The sequence below is a fragment of the Neophocaena asiaeorientalis genome, unplaced genomic scaffold, assembly GCF_003031525.2.
Source record: "Neophocaena asiaeorientalis asiaeorientalis breed wild unplaced genomic scaffold, Neophocaena_asiaeorientalis_V1.1 scaffold95, whole genome shotgun sequence".
NCBI classification, from domain to species: Eukaryota; Metazoa; Chordata; class Mammalia; order Artiodactyla; family Phocoenidae; genus Neophocaena; species Neophocaena asiaeorientalis.
Genome location: NW_020174924.1, coordinates 285,799 through 307,098, shown reverse-complemented (window position 1 = coordinate 307,098; position 21,300 = coordinate 285,799). Strand labels below are relative to the sequence as shown.

Genomic DNA, 21,300 nt, shown 5'->3' with positions numbered 1-21,300 from the left:
TTTTTTTTTTTTTTTTTTTTTTTTTTTTTGCGGTACGCGGGGCTCTCACTGTTGTGGCCTCTCCCGTTGCGGAGCACAGGCTCCGGATGCGCAGGCTCAGCGGCCATGGCTCACGTGCCCAGCCGCTCCGCGGCATGTGGGATCCTCCCAGACCGGCGCACGAAACCGTGTTCCCTGAGAGTCGGCAGGCGGACTCTCAACCACTGCGCCATCAGGGAAGCCCGGGTCACCGTCTCTTCTTAATTCCACCATCTAGAAGTCCAATCAAGCCCCTTACAGTGTTCCTGGGCCTTTCCCTCTAAGCATCCTCAGCACCAACCCTTCTAAACGTAACTCACCCTATTTAGATCCAACACTCCTGTCACTGGCTGTAGTAGGGATCAGTTTATGGATCTAAAGAGCAGAGAGTCTGTGTCTTTCCCCTTTTCTTAGAGCCAAGAAGTCTGCAGCAGTGAAGGAAGGAAGGAATAGCAGTGGGAAGTACAGTGTTCCAACTGATTGGCAGTGGGGTGGGGGTGAGGGACAGCCTCACTAAGAGAACCAGTTCCTATAGCTTCTCATCTAGAATCCTTGGGTTCACTGTGAGAATAGCCTGGAGCAAAGGTGTCAAACACCAAAGACTGACTTGTGGGCATAAAGGAATTGCAAGGTCTTGGGTAACACCAGAGAGGGGTTATCTAGAGTTATCAGGAGACCACCAGAGATCTGGCTCCTAAACTCATTTCCCAACAAACTTCTAGGGGAAATTCCCTGGATGGCTATGTTCTATGGGAACTTCAGTGAGGAAAACCACATCTGGAGTTGTAAACTGTGGGACTTCCATTGAGAGGTGAAAAGTATCTAGTCAAAGGCACAGTTTGCGGATAAAGTGAGATCCTTGAATGTGTTTCCTATGAACATATTTCTTCAAGGGCTGTTCCTAGCTAAGCCTCCTTAGTTGAATTTCTCACTGGGCCGCCTTGTTATCAGAATGCCATAAAGGGTAGCGGAAAATGCCACCCCAAAATATGCCTCTGAGGGGAGCAACACTTGCCTCCCCAAAATGTGTCACTTCGGCATGTGGATTATTTTGAGCTGAAAACAATCATGGCATACAAGACTCAGGAAGAACCATTGACCTCCCCTCTAACTACCTAAAAGAATTATGAACAAAGAATATCATCTGCCATTTCAGTAAACAAGGGATATTGAAGCCATCAAGCCAGCAACCACTGCAGCCACCCCACAACGGTGCCCCCTGAGGGGAACTCAGGATGGAGATAAACAGGATACTGGCCCTAGATAGTCAAGGTGCATCTCAAAGGAAAGATTTCAATGAGCCCAGACTCTTGCATCTTCTTATACATAGAAAAGTGCTAAATTCATTAAACTTAAGATGCCTGGTTTTTCTTTAATTAACAGTAATCTTTTGATGTTCCAACTACCTGTTGGGTTTTTTTTTTTGAAAAACTCCTATATATCCTGGCTCCTCCCTAACCTCTTCAAAACAGCCCCTCAAGGCTATCTGAGAGGCTGTCTCCCAAGCTTAGGTCCTCAGTAAGTCCACCAAATAAAACATAATTCGCACCTTTTAGGTTGTGCATTTTGTTCAGTCGACAGAATGCAGGTAGGGGACTTGTTCCAGGAAGATAGTTACACCATGGATAATTATAGTATAATATGAACTAGGTGTGTAGACAGGGAGGAACCTAGCAAAGTCTGTTTGTTAAAATTTCTCTCTGTCTCACTGTCTCTACAAGGCTCAACAAATATTTGTTTACCACCATTTGCTCCTTTCAACTTTGGTGAATTGCCTTCCTTCCTGTAATACTATCCCCAACATCCTTTTTTGTCTTTAGCTGAAAATGGTATTTGAGGTATCAGCTTGGGCCACTGGGGGGAGTTTTAGTCAGCTTTCTTGGGTATCTCCCAAGCATACAGGAAATATACATTTTGTTAAGCTTCTGTTTGTTTTTTGTAAAAATAATAATGAATAGAAATCTCAATTAAATAGAGTCAGGAGACCAGAAGGGGGAGCTCTCATGCTCTATGAGGGTAGCAGAGCCAACAGGAAGAAGAAAGATTTCCTCTTCTTTCCTGGCTCAGACATTAAGAGACTGTCACAACTCAGCCAACAAAAAGCCATGCTCTATTTACTATAGCCCTCTCAACTTCCTTTTCCCCTCTATAAAATTCTCCTCTCCATTTTTGCTGGAGACTTGCGTGTGGCTCACCATGGTTGCAGACCTCAAATTGCAATTCTTTGCTGATCCCAAATAAACCTATTTTTTGCTGGAGAAATAACTGGCAGTCTGTTTGTTTTAGGTCAACATTTTCTCTTGTTAATCTATCTCTTATTACAGGGGGATCTCATCCACGTCTCAGAACCTAGAAGGATAGAGGGAAAATTCTTTTTCCTGTCCTATAGTCAGAATGCTTAGTTTATAACCAGAACTTGTCTTCAAAGCATGTGAGTAGCAATGCCATCCTGTTTCTTCTCTTTGAATGGGAAATATGTCATCAGGATTAGATGCGGACGTGTTGGTATTTACAGAAACTCTGGTGCGCTGTAAACCCTAGCTCACGTCAAGTATTCCTTGAATAACGGGGAATCGTGTGCTGATAGTCTAGACGGGGAGCGTCTCAGAGGACACTGTAAATCCAGCTACTCTAGTTCTTTGGGTGAAGAGCGGGGGTAAAAAGGCAAGAATTCTGGGCACCTGGGTATGGAGGATTTGAGAGGTGACTCTAAGAAAAGATAAGATGGCCATCATGTGCCCATACATCTTGAGCCCTTCCCAGCAACTTAGTGTTATCTACTGAAGATCTAAATCAAGTAGTGACTCAAGGAATATAGAGGCAGGAGGGAGACACTCCTAGGACTCATGTGTGAAGTGGCAAGCTAAGAAAGCGATCCATTTTATGTCTGCTAATAACTCTTTTTCTGGGAAAAATCCCCAGTTTAAATTCTTCTAGGAACTTAAGTGAGAGGCAGTAGTTTCTCTTGAGTTAACAGGGTCTCCACTGCCATTAGCTCAAAATAATCCACATGCCAAAGTAGCACATCTTGGGGAGGCCTCTTTTGAACCCCTAAGTTTTTTAACAGGTGGCAATACAGTACTGTATACTTAAAATGTGCTAACAGGGTAAAGCCTATGGATTCTCATCATACACACACACGTAAGGGTAACCATGTGAAATGATAGATATGTTTGGTAGCTTGATTATAGTGATTATCTCAAAATGTATATGTATACCAAATGAAGTTGTACATCTTAAATATAAATAATATATGTCTGCTACAATTCAAATGCTTTCAGCTCAGTCCTTTCTCACATACACACACACACACACACGCACACGCGCATACACACGCACACACACACACACACACACACTTTCCTTCTTTAGCAGTTAATGTCTTTATACATCTCTGTCCCCCAATTTGCTCCTAAATATTTAAAGGGAGAAGGAAGGGGTATGAGAATTGTCTTGAGAGGAATCATTCTCTCTGGAGAAAATGAGACAACGTTTTTTGTGTCATGGTCATCGATCTGATGAGCTTTAGTCTTGAGCCAGAGTTTATGAGGATATTAAATCGTGTGCATGTTTATAAACTAGAGGAGAATTAAAAGAGGATAGGAGGGAAAAAAAAATCTCACACACAAGACTATAGTCTTCTCAAATACTTGGAATTGAAGGTATCTCATTTCCTTTATTATAAGGAAGACTTGAAAAATCTTTCAGTCAGGAAGAGTCTTAATGATCTAGTACATTTTAATACTCTGACTTACTAGGGCGACTCAAAAGTTTGGGAAGAGGAAAAGAAAATCCCTTGTATAATTTCTTGATCTTATTAGATCCAAACACAGTAAGGTTGCTGCATTATACAGATAGAGCGCTCATGTTGCCAGTGTCTATTTCCAAATTTTTAATGCTTCCCCCCAACAGCTGACATTTGGGAAGAACAGAAACCAGATATTTTCAAAACATTCCTTGTGATGAAGTGGAAAAAGCCCTGGATTAGTAACCGTGTAAACTAGACTTTTGTCTCAGCTTTTCTACTAACCTTTTGGTCTTAGCAAATCTCTTAACTTTGCGCTTTTGTATATTGCAACACTAGCGGCAGCATCCCAAGGGTGCTATGGTATTAGAATGAGATAACTTAGATGAAAGAACCTTGAAATTCTTGAAGTGCTAAGTAATGACTAAATTCCAGAGGATGAGATTAGAGAGAGCAAAGCTGACCAATATTATAGTAGGAAGCTTATTATAGAAAAGCTCAGATTCATTATAAGTTTATGTCTCATCTTTCTCTTTCATGCAATGTATTTAACAGAATTGGCTATATAACGAACCAAAAAAAAAAAAAAGGAAAGAAAGAAGCAGTGGAGACGGAGCCTGGGACAGCTCAAATGCATTACTCATTGTTATTTAAGGAGTACATTAAAGGCCAGCAGCTGGGCCATAACCCCTGCTGAGTGGTATCTATTTATCAAAGTGCACAGGCACCTCTGGGTTACCTTCACAGGCAATGACAACACGTCTGGTGCTGGCCTTGGCCCGGTATCTGCAGTTGGGAGCCCTGGAACTTCCTGTCTCCCTGCAATCTGTGACCTTCACTACACCCTCATGGCAGTTCATCCGGCCATTCTTGCACTGAATATTGGAGGTTCTGCAGATACTATGAATGCTCCCAAGGTCTTCATGAATGAAAGTGTTGAAGCGCTTGCACTGATGTGAAGTCATCTTCCGTCTTTGCATCACCAAGTTGCAGTAGCCATCATTGCCTCCTGTCACATCAGGGTCCACGTGTTGCCGCAGGAATCGTTGGTACATGCGATCCTGGCCATAGGAGGGCTGTACCAGCCCCAGCCCCAGCAGGGTCAGCAGCAAGAGCAGAAGTAATGCATGGGTCGTCTGGAGAGCCATCACTACCTTGGAGATGCCTAGAGAGAAACCAAGGGGCAGGCAAAATCATCCCTGATTCAACAGGAAGTGAGCAACCCAAAGCAGCAAGGACTTTCTACACATGCAGTCCAAGGGTTAGCCCCAGCTGAAATCCTAGTTTGATATATATGGTTACTACTGTCCTTTGTTTCAAAGAGGCTGCTTCATGATGGTGGATCACCCCGTGTGAGTGATTAAACGGCTGACGAGGGACCTGCACTTAATTCCACCTACAGCCTATCCTTAACGATAATGATTAGGATCAAACATAACTATCATTCTTTTAAATGCCAGCTTCTAAGTTCACAACCACCTTTTGCCTGTGCACAGAAAGATACGAAGCTCTATGTCATATTCCTGTGTCTGATGCCGCAGATGTGCGATATGGAGTTGGGAAGTGAGGGAAGTGAAGGAGTTGTGGGAAGCAGGATGGCAGGAAAAAATGATGTTCGATTTACCCCTCAACCCCAGGACCACTGGATACAACTTCTGAAGATACACTTGGCACTTGGGTAAGAGCTTCATCACAACAATGTACTTTGGGTTGCTTTTCCCAAATCCAATTTTGCGCAGTTCTGTCTACTTTCTCTCATCCTGCTTCTTTGTGACCAACAACATGGTTTAGCAAGATGACTAGCTACAGAGTAGATTAAACTATTCATCCAAGAGCAAACCCATGACCTCAGCCACAGTAACCAACTGATTTAACAAGACATGGAAAAACATTATGAACAGAAGTCCCATGTAGACATCAATGGGTGCATCTCAAGATTCTACCTACAACAGAAAATGAAATGATCCCTAAATCCTCCCAACACGCACTTTTGTTTAGAGCTTGCCCCAAAGGCTTTCTCCACTGCACACATCAAATCTCAGTAAGAACTTCCTTTGATACTGTGATCCCAAAGACCTGAGAGGCCCGCGTACCAAAGAAGATAAAATAAAAAATAATTATTTAAAAAAAAAAAAAAAAAATCTCAGTAAGAACTTCCTTTGATACTGTGATCCCAAAGACCTAGTTCTGCCACACTAACTGTGTGACCTTGGGGAAATGACTTAACCTCTCTCAGTATATTTCCTCACAAGTAGAATAAGCATAATAATAATAATACCTACTTCTTAGGAACGTTGTGAAGAATAAATGATAAAATCAATGTAAAGTGCTTATCACAACGCCTAGCCTACGGTTAGGTGTTCAGTAAATGTCAGCAGTGGCCATTTTTACAATTTCCATTTCTCTTGGTTTCCTTTGTTCCCTCAATCTGATACACTAACAACTAAACTGAATTGTACATATTATTGACACCCTCCCTCTTACTTTGTAGAGAGTCTGTATTCCCAAGAGATGAGAAGGCTCTTTTTAAGCCAAAATATTTCAGCTACTAGAATTTATGCTATGTCCCTAGACAAATGTTTCCTCTCCAAAATGCATGGAATTTTCTTTCTTTCATGTCACCATTCTTCAAAGGACTTGACATTTGGGGGTGCTTCTTCTCTTTTCCTTGCGAAGTCAACAAAACATAGTGGATTAGGATTTCAATTCTTCAGATGATTGACCTGAGATAAAATGACTTGCCTGTGACTCAACATTTCATTCTAAACAACCTTTGGTTGTGAGAGAACAAGAGATCAAGAGCAAAAACTACTAGGGTTGGCTACTCAGCTGCTAGCTCCATCAGCAGGTCAGGAAGAACCCTATCCCAATGCCACATGATTTCCTGGGAAAGTGTCATTTGTCCTAACACCAGGGCAGGGTATGCAATAATAATGCTCTAAGTAGATGTTTGGAGATGTGAGTTTTCACAACTGTGATGTGATCTATGTAATAATGGTCCATGCCTTTGACTTTCCCCATCAAGACCGTGAGTGGGCAAGAGTCTGTTTGGAAGCCCCTTTGCCTAATATTAGGGAGATAGTCCTGGTTGGAGAACCAGAAAAAAAAAAATCCAAATAGTCTACCAAACTCTGGAAATTTCTTGCTTCCTAAGAGTTTTTTGATTTTATAGTAAGATAAAGTTTCTTTCTTTCTTTTTTTTTTTTAACACTATACATTTCCAGAACTTTTTTTTTTTTTTCCTGTGTTGAGTCTTTGTTGCTGCACGCGGGCTTTCTCTAGTTGCGGGGAGTGGGGTGCTACTCTTCGTTGCGGTGTGTGGGCTTCTCATTGCGGTGGCTTCTCTTGTTACAGAGCACGGGCTCTAGGTGGTGCACAGGCTTCAGTAGTTGCAGCACGCAGGCTCAGTAGTTGCACCTCGGGGGCTCTAGAGCTCAGGCTCAGTAGTTGTGGCACACGGGCTTCGTTGTTCCGAGGAATGCGGGATCTTCCCAGACCAGGGATTGAATCCGTGTTCCCTGAATTGGCAGGCGCAGTCTTAACCACTGCGCCACCAAGGAAGTCCCAAGACAAATTTTCTAATAAAGGAGGTTTGGAAAACCCTTCTCCCTACTTCAGAAAGAAATGACAATGTTTTCAATTTTGAAATAGATGAATTCAAGGCAGATATATTCATGTGTTGAGTATGTACCCATAACCTTTCATCCTTTCCTCCATAAATTGAGTACTTTTTCATCCTTTTCTCCATAAATTGAGTACTTTCAGTGAGGGTGGGCTCTCTGTGGCACCAGGACACTGGCCTATAACCCAGGTATTGAGGAGCCAGGGCTTTTGGTCCATTTGAGGGCATGTAGGCAGCAGGGGAGGCCACCATGGGGAATACTGTGACCACTATAGTCATTCATAAGATGGCAAAACTCGTGGTGCATAACCGTAATTTATTAACTACTTTCTAAATAAAATATCCAGGTATCTGTGGATGAGATTAGGGAACAGGAAGTTAACCACTGAACCCATGGATTCATTAGCATATTTTACAGAGATTGTTAACCTAAGTTTGTATTTACTTGAAAACATATCAAGTTGAAGAAGAATAAAGGATAAGCTTGGAATCTTTCTGTGACCTCCCCAAGACCTCAGAGTTGCCAGACGTCAGTTGATAAAGTAAAAGATTAAAGAGAAAATAATTATAGCAATCAATTTTTTGATCTTTATATAAAATAACCATGAGAATATCCTGGCAGTGTTCCATTCAAAGCAATATCAAATTACTTCCTGCTTAGGGTAAGAGTGGCTACCCTGAATGGATTTTGGTATTCATGCAGGATTACAAATGTGTGTGTGTATGTGTGTGTGTGTGTGTGAAAGAGAGAGAGTGTAATTAATCTGTGGGTATTTAGTCCTAAACTCTTCTTCCTAGGGCTTAACATTTGTAAAAGTAATACTGGCTTATGAAAGGTGACAGAAAAACAATTTGCTTCTCCTAAAAATTCTGCTTAGTGGCCTTGAGCCCTGGAATTTTCCCAGCAATCTCTGTAAGATGAATTTAACATCCTTACCTTCACGGAAAGGTAAAGTCCACCTCCTTAATGCCTGATAAGGAACTGACTGATAAGGAAAAAGGCATTTCTATCCCATCCAACCCTCTCAGGGGACAGCTGAATAGAGAAAATAGGGAAAGATCAATAGACCAAGAATCAGTGAGAAGACTTTGATTTTTACTGATTTCAGAGACGTTTTTATTTATTAAGCATATTGTAAAACAAGAAAACAAAAGATCAGCAGCTCATTTTCTGGATTCCTAGCAATGAATGTTGCTACAGTAAGAGGGGGAAATGCAAGGAAAAAAGAGCAGAGCCAGCTCTAGGCTACTGCCCTGAAAGGATAAAGGACTCATCAAAGTGGGTGGGCCAGTCATTTTCACAGGCAATAGCAATGACTCTGTACCCTCGTGTGGCTCTGTACCGGCATGGAGGCCGGGGGGACCCTCCTCTATGCTTGCAAGTGGTGATCTGGAAGGGAGACTTGCTTATTCTGAGATTGCCGTAAGCTTTTCCATTCTTATCTTCACAGATGCCCTTGATGTCATTCACGCTGCCATGAATAAAGGTGTTGACGTCTTTGCAGGGATTGATCAGGTCTCGCCTCCTCATCATGCTTTCACAGTATCTGTCATCCCGGCCCGTTGGATGGCGATCATAGTGCTGGGACAGGAAGTGTCTGTATTTGCGGTCACCCTGAGCCAGGGTCAGTGGGGTCAGACCCAGCATGAAGACGAAAAACAGGGGTCTCAGGAACATCACCATCTCTTTCAACAAAAGCTCCTACCAAGAGGAAAAGGAGATGCAGTAGGGGCACAGAATAGCCTTGCCAAATTAGGCTAAAAGGACAGGGACCTTTCCCTCTGACAGGGCATCATAAATCAGGTATCATCCGTCACCTAAGCATATCTTTTTCTTTTCCTTTCCCCATTAGTCTCATATGTCTTGTCTATCGATTCCTTTGGAAAGTCTATTTAAAAGTTTCCTGAACACACCTTCCAGCCCCAACCTCTCTTTCCTATCCCTGAAAATTTACGTTTCTACCAGTTGTAGCATTACAAAATCCATTCACACTCTTTAATTCATATTAACTAATTTAATAACAAACACTACATAAGCCCCTACTGGGTACCAGTCACCGTGCTAGGTCCTGGAACACAAAGACCATTAAGACACACCAAGTCTTGGACTCCCCAGATGGCACAGTGGTTAAGAATCCACCTGCCAACACAGGGAACATGGGTTAGATCCCACATGCCACGGAGCAACTAAGCCCGTGCGCCACAACTACTGAGCCCATGTGCCACAACTACTGAAGCCCACGTGCCCACAGCCCATGCTCCACAACAAGAGAAGCCACCGCCATGAGAAGGCTGTGTACCACAACGAAGAGTAGCCTCCACTCACCTCAACTAGAGAAAAGCCTGTGCGCAGCAACAAAGACCCAACGCAACCAAAAATAAACAAATAATTTATTTAAAAAATAATAAATGGTAGAGTGTCATGGATATTAAATTAATTTTTATACTGTGCTTTTCTTGTGTGTAAGTCAATAAACATATTTTCGTATTAAATATTTTTGTAGCCCTTAAAGAGGCCACAGGTTGTAGCACTGAACCTGTAGTGATGCTAACCAGCCCTGGGAGTACAACTGTGGCTCTAGAAAGACAAGAGGACTCGGGGTTCTGCTGGTTAGACGTGAAGGCATGTGACAGGGTGAGTGAAATGACCTCTCTTTCTTCCTTTTTTTTTTAGTGAAGCAAGTAAAGTGTTTATTAGGAGGAAAAAGAGTACAGTACATGTGGATAGACACACAAAAGGGCTCAGAGAGAGAGACAGTCATGCCCTCGTGGTAGTTTGAATCACTTTTATGGGGCATTTCACTACCTTGTCTGTTTTATCATAACTGTAGACAAATTTGGTATACTGCCAAAGAATTACCAAATTATACACTAAGTCATTCCTCAATTATGAAATAAAGAAATAGTCACTGAAAAGGTTTCCATTAAGCACATAAGAGTATGATCTGTAATAGCAGCAGCAAAAGTGTGTTCTTGGGAGGTTAGCAAGCAAGTGGTACATGATTGGAAGAGTCACACCTAAAAGAATAACAAGTAGTCCTACATGGCAGCTGCTCCATCACAGCTGCTGGGCTGCCATGCTCCCCATGCGCCAAGCTCTTTACATTTACATTGTGCTTTTCAGTCTCCTGGGTGTGTTTTCTCTTTCTAGTTTTTTGGAAGACAAAGTTTTCTTGAATTGTAATCAGTTAAGTCTCTTGCTCTGCTATGGACAAATATTGCCTTCTAATGTCACAGGCAATTGTAGAATGGCAGGCTGTCAAGGTTGGAAGGGTCCTTAATAAAGGTCACACAGGGAGCAGAGGCCAGAATCCCAGAGTCCAAAAATCTGGAAGTAGAACCTGAGCTGGTAGTACCCAAAAGAGTCATTAGGTGGCAGTGGTGGATAGGAATGCTGTCTCCCACGCTGTAGAGAAAACAGTGGGTCTTGTAGGAGGTGCCAGTATTGTACAGGGGATATTGCTGTTCACCGAAGGGGGTGTGAGCTGGCAGGCCTGTCTACAGTTTCTGTCCAAACACTCTATGCTTTAGATATTAAGCCCAAGGACAGCTCACCAGTGTCAAAGCAAAAGTCACAAAGCTCAGTATATGCCCACAAGGATATCACAAAATAAAGATTTACCTCTTGTCAGGTTTCATGGGTGCCATTCCAAAACCATTATTCATGGGATCTGAGCGAACAATCACCTGTTTACTTCTCAGTGTTTCCTACTGGTGCATAATCTACAGGTGGGCAGGGCTCATATTATTCACCTTGTATTATACTACCTGCCTCACAGTAGACCCCCAATAATAATTTTTTTTAATGACTGACTTCATTTTCTTCTCCAGGCCTAAATTTGTTCATCTATAAAATGAGAGTTGCTAGCTCGAAAAGTTTGAAATTCCCTGGTTCTCATAAAGCATAAGAGAGCCTCTCTAGTTTCACTAGCAAAAGTCCAGTGACCATGGAATTGTAAAGATAAGTTTGTATAAGTTTAGTTGGTAGCACAAGGGACCAGCTGGAAGAAAGAGATGATAGGATGGTCTGCAGCCCAATCTCACTGGTATGCAACATCCCTGAAGGCTCGGTGTGTAAGTCCAGCCCATACCATTTCTAGTTAAGGCACTGGACTGACCCTACCTCAGGGCTTGTCACCCTAAAAAGCCACTTGTTTGTTGGGAGGTTGAAGGTCCTCATGTACCAATCTGCGGAGGTAAAGGAATATCTTTGTTTCTGACTTACAAAATTTGCACATTCGTTCTATAACAACTCAGCTAAAGTTTGCTCAGGCTTATTGTAATCTTGACTCCCTGAGACATCCAGAAACCAAATCCCAGCAAATACACACCACTGGGGAGAGTGGTCACCACTATCTAACATCTGCTCCCCCCACTCATACCTTCCACAAGCATATATGCAATTCTCAATTTCCCAAAAAGAGAGGTAAAAGGGAATTGGAAGAAAACAAATAAGAGATTGTTTGTGGTCCAGAAGTGAATCTGCCTAGGCCAAGGGTGCAGAGCCTCACATTTGGTCAAGGGTGGTCAGACTCATTTACACATATCCTTCTAGACCCAAGCACATAAGTGTCAGTGGAATTTGTTCCAAATGTTCTTTAGACTAACTTTATCCTCTGTCTCAAACCAATCCCTTGGTCTTTATAAAAATTAACATTCTCTTCCTCTCCCCACAGGCAATATTTTGTATTCAAGGGATCCACCAAACTTTATGCCCCAGGGAATTACCTTGACCTTTAATGATGAGTAACTATGGTCAGTGTACCTTCTTTTGATCTTGGGATGTGTTCCACTTTGCTTTCAAAGAGCACCCAAAACTTTCTTTCTTTTTTTTGGCCGCACTGCACGGCCTGTGGGATCTTAGCTCCCTGACTAGGGATTGGACCCATGCCCTCCGCAGTGAAAGCGCAGAGTCCTAACCGCTGGACCACTAGGGAATTCCCCCAAAACTTTCTTAAGGAAAGAAATTATCAGGGAAGGTTATAAGAAAACAGAGCTGGGACTTCACTGGTGGTCCAGTGGCTGACTCTGCGCTCCCAGAGCAGGGGACCTAGGTTCCATCCCTGGTCAGGGAACTAGATTAGATCCCACGTGCCAACTAAGTTCGAAGGTCGCAACTGAAAGATCCTACATGCTGCAACGAAGATCTCAGATCTCACGTGCTGTAGCTAAGACCCAGCGCAGCCAAATAAATAAATATAGAAAAAGAAAAGAAAACAGAGCTAAAAATATATTTTGTTTTCTTTTCTTGTTAAGCCACATACAATGCCTATATGATGCGGGGGGGGGGGTTCCGGATGCCCTTCAGCAAACAGCTTTCCCAAATCTTTGGGGATTTTATCACAATTTAGGAGTCTCTCCTAAACCTCCACTTGCTCCTAATCGCACTAATTTCCCTTTATCTACATATAGGACAGTGGTCTCCAACCATTTTGGCACCAGGGACCGGTTTTGAGGAAGACAATTTTTCCACGGACGTGGGTGGGGCGATGGTTCAGGCGGTAAGGCAAGCGATGGGGAGTGGCGGATGGAGCTTTGCGCGCCCCGCCACTCACCTGCTGCTCTGCGGCCCAGTTCCTAACAGGCCGCGGACTGCTACCCGTCCACAGCCCAGGGGTTGCGGACCCCTGATATAGAATATCCCCCAAAGAAATCTGTTTTCCTTTTAAACTTTGGAATCTAATTCATTTTCTTCTTAATTCATGAGCTTGGGCCCAGAGGCTTTAAAAGGGGGGAAATAGTTTCACTGAAATGGATGGACAGCTAAAAATAGTATATAAACAAACAAGTAAATAAATAAAACAACGGATTACCCAGGTGGAAGAATCTTACAAAAACCTGGAAGTTTCCCTCCAACTGAAGAGAGGTTCCAGCTGTTTGTTCCTGGAGATGGGTTCCAGCTGTGTGAACCTGGAGGCCCCTCTTGGTTCTCATTATATAGTGATCAGATGAACAGGGTGGGGACACTAGATCTAAAAATCCCCAATTCTGCAGAGACAGGCAAACCAAGGACCCTGGTCTTGGACAAACAATGAGAGTCATTCACCTCTTCCCTGGGCATGACCCGGCCAACTATCAATCCACCTGAATAGATTAGAGATTTGTTCCAGAGGCAAAGTTTGATAAACATGGCCTCTTGTACCCAAAGTTGCTTTTCCTGACATCGTGGTTCTCACTTTTGCCCAGGACAGGACCGAGGTTTCGTTGTTGCCATGCAATGATCTGGATCCAGAAGATGTCGTTTCTTGGGCCAGCTCTAAGAACTGCCTCAGAAGAAGCCTGCAGAGTGAGATGGGGTCTCAGGGTGCTAAGTAGGTTTCACAGAACCAGGAAAGCACTTCCAGAGAAGCTTATATGACAGCTCTTAGCACCCTGCCTTTGACCTCAACCTCCCAGCTACTAACCCTTACTAACCCTCGGAAATATCCTTATCATATGTCCTGGGCTTCTCTTTCCTTTCTTGTTTACCTGTCCACAAATGACTAACTGTGCACTCAATCTTCTGTTCCTTGTAACACAGTTGTAAACTTGATTATCTCCGCCATCAGTGCAACACTGACATTGCATCCACTCACAAAGTGGATTCGTTGCCTGCATAGAAAGTGGACTGAAGGTCACCAGGATCACTTATAGATCCTATGGTTTCAAATATCAGGTAGCAGCAGGAGGCCAACTATTTCACAAACCCTCAGCACCCACCTTCACTGATGTTGGATCTAGGACACTGTCATCTTCTTAAAAATCCTCAGCCTTCTATTGTCATCCACCCACCTCCAAGTTTTCAGTCTCCCTGTATTTTAGGTGTCAACTGAAGACAGGCTGCCTATCAGTAAAACAAATGCACTTGAAATCATCATAATAATTATAATAATCCGTGTTACCTTTCACTCTATGAAGCGCTCATATACATGATTACATTTAACCATCACCGAGACTGTGTGAGGTGGGTATTATGTAAGCCAGTTTTTCTTATGAGGAAACTCTGAAATCAAACAGCAGGGGCCCTTGACTGAAACAGCCCTTTCTTTTTCTTTTGCTAATAACTTTCTTGCCTCATCCAGCTTCTGACTATAAAAGCCTTCCATTGAAGAGCTCCTCGGAGCACCTCTTATCTACTAGATGAGATGCTGCCCCATTTGTGAATCGTTCAACAAAGTCAATGAGGTCTTCAAATTTACTCCGTTGAATTTTGGTTTTTAACAGAGCAAAGAGCAGTAGCGGGATGTGGGGCTCTACTGGCTCTAACGACGTGCCCAAACACTCACTTTCCTTTTATGGGCAAACACACTGTTTGAGAGGGGCACCTACCGTAAATTAATCACACATCACTTTTTAAACACAAACTGAAGAACTGAGTTTTAAAAAGTTATCAGCCATTACAAACCACACAGCTGGGTTTTGCTTTGTGATTCAATCTGATGATCTTTTTCTTTTAGTAGTGAGTTCAGATTTATTAATACAAGTAAATGATTAAAAAAAAAGTTATCAGGACTTCCCTGGCAGTCCAGTGGTTAAGACTCCTCTTTCCAATGCAGGGGGCAAGGGTTCCATCCCTGGTTAGGGAAATAAGATCTTACGTGATGCTTCATGCAGCCAAAAAAAAAAAAAAAAGACTTATCAAACCAGTCACTTGTTGCGGAGAAGGCTGCCAGACCCATTGCTGACACCCTGATTGCCTCAGCAGTCCTGGACCAGGAAGCAGCAGCCAACTCCCACAGTCTGTGGGGATCAAGATGACTTGATCAACACAACCCCACCCTAGTCTGATAAATCGCCTAAAAGCAGAGATTAGATACTCCACTCCAAAATCGAGCACATACAGTCCCATGGCCTGAAACACCAGTGCAAGCACCAACTCACACAAACAGATCAGCCTCTGATTTTAGAGTTATGCAGTAGTGCTGGGGGGCAGCCTTCAGCCTCTGAACACAGCCAAGTCCTTTCTCTTCCTCTGGGGTTTCACTCGACAACCTTTTCACAACTTGTCCATAGAGCTGACAATGCCAAAAGTCAGCTGGTGAATGGTGAATGATTGCTTTCATTCGAATTGTTTTTCTTTTCACCTTGGCCCAATGAGGTTATGATGAAACAGAATATAAGATTTTGGGAAAAATTAAAAAAGAAAGTTTTACTATTTCATTAAAATGCATCTAAGTGTTTACTCAAAATACTTATAATGAGGAACTACAGTCAACGCTCCACATCCACAGGTTCCCCATCCTCGGATTCAACCAACTATGGATCGAAAACATTTGAAAATAAATTCTAGAAACTTCCAAAAAGCAAAATTTTTAAGTTGCTGTGCCCCAGCAACTGGTTACATAGCACTTACATTGTATTAGGTATTATAAGTAATCTAAAGCATGAAACTTATTTAGTAACAGAAGTAATGGTTAAAAGAGGATGACGTCCACATGGAAATAAGGGTCACACCTCTACCTCCGAGAAGTAGGGGACACTATTGATTGAGGGAGGATGGGGACAAAGTCCAGCTGACCCACCTCTATTTCCAAACAAAGACAAACATTAAACATTCCATTTTCAACAAACCCTTGTTCTGTGCCCATTTGCTCTTTCCCAGGTATTTCAATGTGTTTGGAGAATAGCTGTTTACAGAGATTGTTCTTTGCTCAAATAAAGATTAAATAAAAACTAAAGAGAGGTTTCACTGGCTTGCTGTGGTCCACTTTCTTGGCCAACTACTTTAATTTATGAATCACACTGGCAAATGCTTACAACAGTAACTCGGCAAAGCCCTTAGTTTTGACTGCTTATAAGCTCACATCTGCTCTTTCAACAAAGCCAGAGCCATTCCTCTTTTCCTAGAATGATTTTCCCCAGCCTCTCTGCCAAACTATAGTTTTTCTCCATATTACTGGAGTACCTTCTTTCCTATAAGAGTCATGTTACCAACATCCTACAGTCGGAATTAGAAGAGGGACTTCAGAGACTATCTATCAACCCCTCGTTTTACAGATGAGGAACCAGGAACGAAAAAAGAACATGTATCGCCCAGTGAATATTTGCAGTTCCAGGGACTAGAAGCTTCCCACTGCACCACACAGCCTTCACAGTCCACACTAGTAATTTCTAGGAAATCAAAGATCATTTTAAAGGTGCCAATGAAAAGTTGCTGTTTAAGAGAAAACTACTTTGGATATTTCCATATATTCCCAAAATATTTTAACACCCCCATTATCTGTTAAAAAGTTGCTTGAAATATAAAGTGTCTTATCCTTCTGCACTAACTAGTTAGTAGCTGTGTAGTCCAGTGGCTCTTTGAATACCTCTGGCTGCTTCTGGGAAGTTAGCCATGTGCTATTCAGATAATTATGTCACTTGGGTCTCTAGTGATTACATTTATGACTTGATTGTGAGGTTCCCGATGACACAGGAAAGGTCTTGGCTCTGTTGGGGAAGAGGACATTTTCTTCCACCCTTCCAGGTTCTTCTGGCTGGTTTAAGAATCAAATTGACATGAGACAGATTGACAGGAAAAAATCAAACAGATGTTTAAAATCATGGACACATTAGAGAGACCCAGGAAAACTGAGTAACTCGCCAAAATAGCAGAAGCCTCTCTTTAAATACCATCCTCCCCTCGAGGCAAAAAAGGATGTTGAGGGTGGGGAGAGTCAGTTATGTTAGGGTACCAGGAAAAGCGCAGTAAAAAGTAGGGTTGTGATGCAAACTGAAGTCTTTGCCTTCTCCAACAGGCAAGAGTTTGTAGATATTTGGTCATCCTCTTCCAGGTACAGCGAGGGAGACACTCTTACAAATGGAGATTTCCCTTATAAATGTAAATGTTTCTTACTACAAAAAGTTAACTCCTACTAGGCTTTCTGGATTTTCCCCTTGTCTGCTGTTTCTTAGGAAATGACCAGGTTAAAATAATATGCTACAGAGATAGTTTGGGGTGGCAAATTCTGCTCCCCTACAGCTCACTTGAGATTTCCCCAGGCCCCCCAGAATGCTGCTGAAACTGTTTTTACCATCCTGCCTAAATAAGCCCTGTGCTGTTACCATTTGATGTGCTGTCACAGAGTAAGAAAGCTGAGGACCCCAAGGTTCCACTAAGAAAGCTTAGCGAAGAGGTTGGTGGCAATGTCTCAAAGAACGTCTCAACTCTGGCTGAAGGTGGGTTAAGGGTGAGGAGACAGAGGAGTAAACAGAAAACGAAAACACGAGCTCCCACGTGTCAGCTGCGGTCGCAAAAACCGGACAAGACCTGTTTCATAAATCTGGCGATCATCCTGGGTACCAAGCAAAAGAATCCTTAGTTTTGAGGAAGTGTAGGCCTCCCCGGATTTCCTTCGGTTCACCAATTCTGGGGTCCCCCTTAGAGCCTACGTTCGAGGCAACAGGCATTTCACGCTGGCATCTCCACTCAGCTGCGGAAAATAAGCATCTGAGTCGGAATGGGGAATCTCTGACTCTACAAGAACTGGACTTTTACCTTCCTTCCTATTCCTCAGCTCCTCCAGTCCGGTGACGCAAACGCCTCCCCACCGAGCCCCACACTGCCTCTGCTAAGAGGCGACTCCCTCGACTCAAACGCCCCTGATGAAACTACTAAAAAGGAGGCGGGGGGGGGGGGGGGGGAGATGGAGGAAATGGAGCTGGAGGAGGAGAAGTGTGAACCCACCTCGGCCTCAGAACAAGTCTGCAGAAACAGGTAGAACGGTGGAAAGAGACGTGTTTGCTTCTCACCCGCTTCTTCCTCCCTGTGAGGACGACGGGGAGCCGGTAGAAACGCAAAGAGGAGAGGAGCGTCGGGGTGCGAGCCTTTTTGTAGTTGAGGCCCCGCCCAGTTTTCCGAGAAGGCGCCTTCCTCCAGGACCCGCCTCCGACGCAGGCATCAGAGCAGCCCCCGCCCCAGGCGGAGGGGGTGGGTCCCCGCCTGGACTGGGAGCTAGCCTGGAGATTCGAGCCCGACGCTCAGGGGCCGTGAGGACACGGCCTGTGGGGGCTGCAGACGGCGGGACCCTGGCCCCTGCTCCCTGCTCCCGGGAGCGAGGTTACCCCTCCCAAGCGTCCGCTGTCGAGAGTCCAGGAAGCCAGGCAGTTTGGCCCCGCACAGATAATCTTTTTTGTTGAACAGTTCTCTTTTGTAGAACAGTTCAGAACGCTGGAAAGTTTGTATAGAACTGAGCTTTTTTCAGTGGTTGGAAGGGGGAAGGAAAAGTTTCAACCACTAGGGCTCGTCCGGGATTTGAACCCGGGACCTCTCGCACCCAAAGCGAGAATCATACCCCTAGACCAACGAGCCACGCTGACAAAAGTTTATGTACTTTTCCTCTGAACCTTACTTCTCCGTCAGCAATTGGCTGCCAGGCTGCTCTGGAGTTTTACCTTATGTTGTAACATTTACCTTTCGCTTTGTTTAGCTCTTCCGTCTTGAAGAAGTCTCACGTCTGACTCCAGCCTCGCTAATTCTCCTCGATCCTTGTCCTGGACGCCTCCAGACGCCGGATGGGGTGAGAAGAGTCAGCTTTTCAGACGCCAGGCCACCTGTCTGTGGTCCCGCAAGCCCCGCCGGGAGGAGTCTAACCTTGAGCTCCAGCCTAGGGGGAGCCTGGAGGGAGCCTGGAGAGAACCGAGTTGGAGCCTGAGGGCCCGAGCTGGGGTCGATTGCAATATTGTAGGGTCCTGAGCCCCAGGACAGACGCACAAGATGTGTATCTGCCGGGCTGCTACTGCTTCGCGCGAGTATAAAATCCTAGGGGCAGGACTGATGGGCATCAACATACGGGGAGCCAGTATTTTGATCTGTTGGAGGTGAACCAGTCTGGGGCGTGTTCATAAAGTCCAGACCCCTGCAGTTTCCCAGAATGAGAATCAAATGTTCCATCTCTCTACCTCTGCTTAAATTGTTTCCTCAGTCTGGAATTCTCTCTCCCAGTCTCATCCCAATTCACGTCAAATCCTGTTCCTCCTTCCGGCTCCAGCTCAAAATGATTTTTGTGGAACTATAAAAATCTATAAACAGCTGAATAAATTAAAAGGGCCTCCCCCTGAATGAACGTATGTGTATAGAGTGAATGAAGGTCTCAGGGGTTTGTCCCGCAAATTAAGAGTCCCAAAATTAAGAGTCCCAAGGGCCGCCGGATATATATATATATTCTGTACCAGCGAGTGGTCTTGGATCTCCAAACTTTGGACCTCAGGCAGCAACCTAAGCTCAGCTAGAACATCCAACCCAGAACTTCCTTAGTTGGTTGGAAGAGTTGGTGCACACTCCCTTTTTAACTGAGAACCGTGCCCAACAAGTCCAACTTTTCAAGAGGTGATTCTCGAAGTTCATGCAACCATGCTGAGTTTATCTTTGGAACGGGGTAAGGTCTGGAGAAAATGACTCCAGAAGAGGGAAAACGACGTAAGAAACAGGAGAGCAACGGCTCGCTCGATGGGTGGTTGCAACCCCCAAAACATCAACACTTCCTTCGAGCCGGAGTTGAACCAGCGACCTAAGGATAACCATATTGTTTTACACTACAGTCCTCCGCTCTACCAGCTGAGCTATCGAAGGAAATATGGAAGTGATGTTCCTACTATTCTATATCGAGGACATTGATAAGCAGAGGTTCGTGCATAATGGCCCACTAGTTGCCGGTGCATGGACACCACTTAGCAGCCAGCTTAGGAGAAAGTTCTACATCCGCGGTTCTGCAGACAACCCCCCTAGAACTGGATTCTCTTGCTTCAGGTACGGGTTTCCAAGCATGACCAGAGAGTGGGCTCTTCACCGGCGCACCTAGAGCCTGTGCATCCCGAGGCCGCCCCGGACCGTGGCGATCTGCTCGCCCCCGGGCTGTTCTCTTCACGGAGTGCGCTGCCCGGGGCCTCCCTGGCATGATGTGTGTCTAAAGTGGGAGCGGACACCCGGGCATCGGAGAACTAAGGGCTGAGGTGGTGGAACATACAATTCTGATCGCGCAACTGCGAGCCAGAGAGAAGGGCGGGCCTCGGAGCTCTGGCCTGGGCCTTTCTTTTCCACACTTCCTGCGCTCGCCTCCAAATCCAGGAGCGTTTGCACATGCGAGCTGCTTCTCTCTTCCGCTTACACGTCCACAGAGTAGGGGAGGGAGGGGTACATAATACATATGGCTAAACCCAATGCTGCTATGAGAATTGACTTGGAGAAACTATTTTAAGGTTTTTCAAAGAGGAAGCCACAGTTTCTTTGAGTCAATAACAAATTTAGTGACCCAAGTCCCGACGCTAATTTTCCCGCTGAGATACTTAAATGTTCGAAAATCCACTGAAACATGAAAACTTGTCGGACCCCCAAATCAGGACAGCTGACGCCGGCTCTTCCCCTGTGGGGAGGGGACCTTGCTCTGGGCTCTAAATCTGCCCAGAGCGGGTGCTGAGGGCTCGATCCCAACTCTTTCCCCACAGCCCTTAGGCCCGGCTCCGGCTCCGGCCGCCCTCAGGGCTCTTGCTGCAGGTCCGCACAGCCAGGGCGTCCGCGGAGGCTGGCAGCGCTCCCCGCAGTTTGTAGTGGACTCCGCCACAATCTAGGCAGCGAAGCAGCACTTGCGCGTTCGTACTGGAAACTGAGAGGAAGCGGTTCCGCTCGGGTGTTTATTTGGCACATCTGAACACTGGCGAGAAGATATGAGCTGAATTTTCGCAGGGGTTAAAGTAACGAGAGAGAGGTGAGTGGCTGGTGAGGAAGATTTGAAAATAATAAATACACACGAGGCCCCAGCGAGATTTGAACTCGCGACCCCTGGTTTACAAGACCAGTGCTCTAACCCCTGAGCTATAGGGCCCCCACATATAACGCCTATTTCTCTCTCCCAGCTGGGCCTTTATTAGAGTGTCCGTAGGTACCGGGCGACCAAAACCTGAACGTCGTTTCGATCTATTTCCCAACTACTGGAACTCAGTTTGTAGACTCTTAATGGGG

At 44.6% G+C, this 21,300-nt stretch overlaps 3 protein-coding genes and 3 non-coding genes across 6 annotated transcripts in view; all 6 read right to left on the bottom strand.

Moving 5' to 3' along the window:
* EDDM3B (epididymal protein 3B) overlaps positions 1 to 1,367 on the bottom strand; it is a 4,285-nt gene extending 2,918 nt beyond the window's left edge. The window contains exon 1 of the mRNA XM_024761327.1: positions 339 to 1,367. The gene's annotated coding sequence lies outside the window, so the exon portion shown is untranslated. The remainder of the gene's footprint in view (positions 1 to 338) is intronic.
* Positions 1,368 to 3,650: 2,283 nt separating this feature from the next.
* RNASE4 (ribonuclease A family member 4) lies at positions 3,651 to 18,201 on the bottom strand. Its single transcript, XM_024761282.1, has 2 exons — positions 18,031 to 18,201; positions 3,651 to 4,928 (listed from the first exon to the last, which is right to left on the bottom strand). Exon 2 carries the CDS (start codon positions 4,909 to 4,911, stop codon positions 4,468 to 4,470), a length of 444 nt encoding a protein of 147 aa, XP_024617050.1. The 5' UTR covers positions 4,912 to 4,928; positions 18,031 to 18,201; the 3' UTR covers positions 3,651 to 4,467.
* ANG (angiogenin) lies at positions 8,486 to 18,390 on the bottom strand. Its single transcript, XM_024761283.1, is given in 4 exon segments — positions 8,486 to 9,087; positions 18,031 to 18,138; positions 18,141 to 18,199; positions 18,202 to 18,390. Coding segments are annotated over 4 exon segments (666 nt in total). The 5' UTR covers positions 18,245 to 18,390; the 3' UTR covers positions 8,486 to 8,631.
* A 192-nt stretch (positions 18,391 to 18,582) lies between these two features.
* Positions 18,583 to 18,654, bottom strand: TRNAP-UGG (transfer RNA proline (anticodon UGG)). The gene has a single exon. It is a non-coding gene; the product is annotated as a tRNA-Pro (tRNA).
* Positions 18,655 to 19,824: 1,170 nt separating this feature from the next.
* On the bottom strand, positions 19,825 to 19,914 carry TRNAY-GUA (transfer RNA tyrosine (anticodon GUA)). The gene is given in 2 exon segments: positions 19,825 to 19,860; positions 19,878 to 19,914. It is a non-coding gene; the product is annotated as a tRNA-Tyr (tRNA).
* Positions 19,915 to 21,090: 1,176 nt separating this feature from the next.
* On the bottom strand, positions 21,091 to 21,163 carry TRNAT-UGU (transfer RNA threonine (anticodon UGU)). The gene has a single exon. It is a non-coding gene; the product is annotated as a tRNA-Thr (tRNA).
* Between the last annotated feature and the right edge of the window lie 137 nt (positions 21,164 to 21,300).

Bases quoted from the DNA above. Each gene is read 5' to 3' on its own strand.
- RNASE4 (XM_024761282.1), bottom strand. From the start codon at position 4,911: ATGGCTCTCCAGACGACCCATGCATTACTTCTGCTCTTGCTGCTGACC.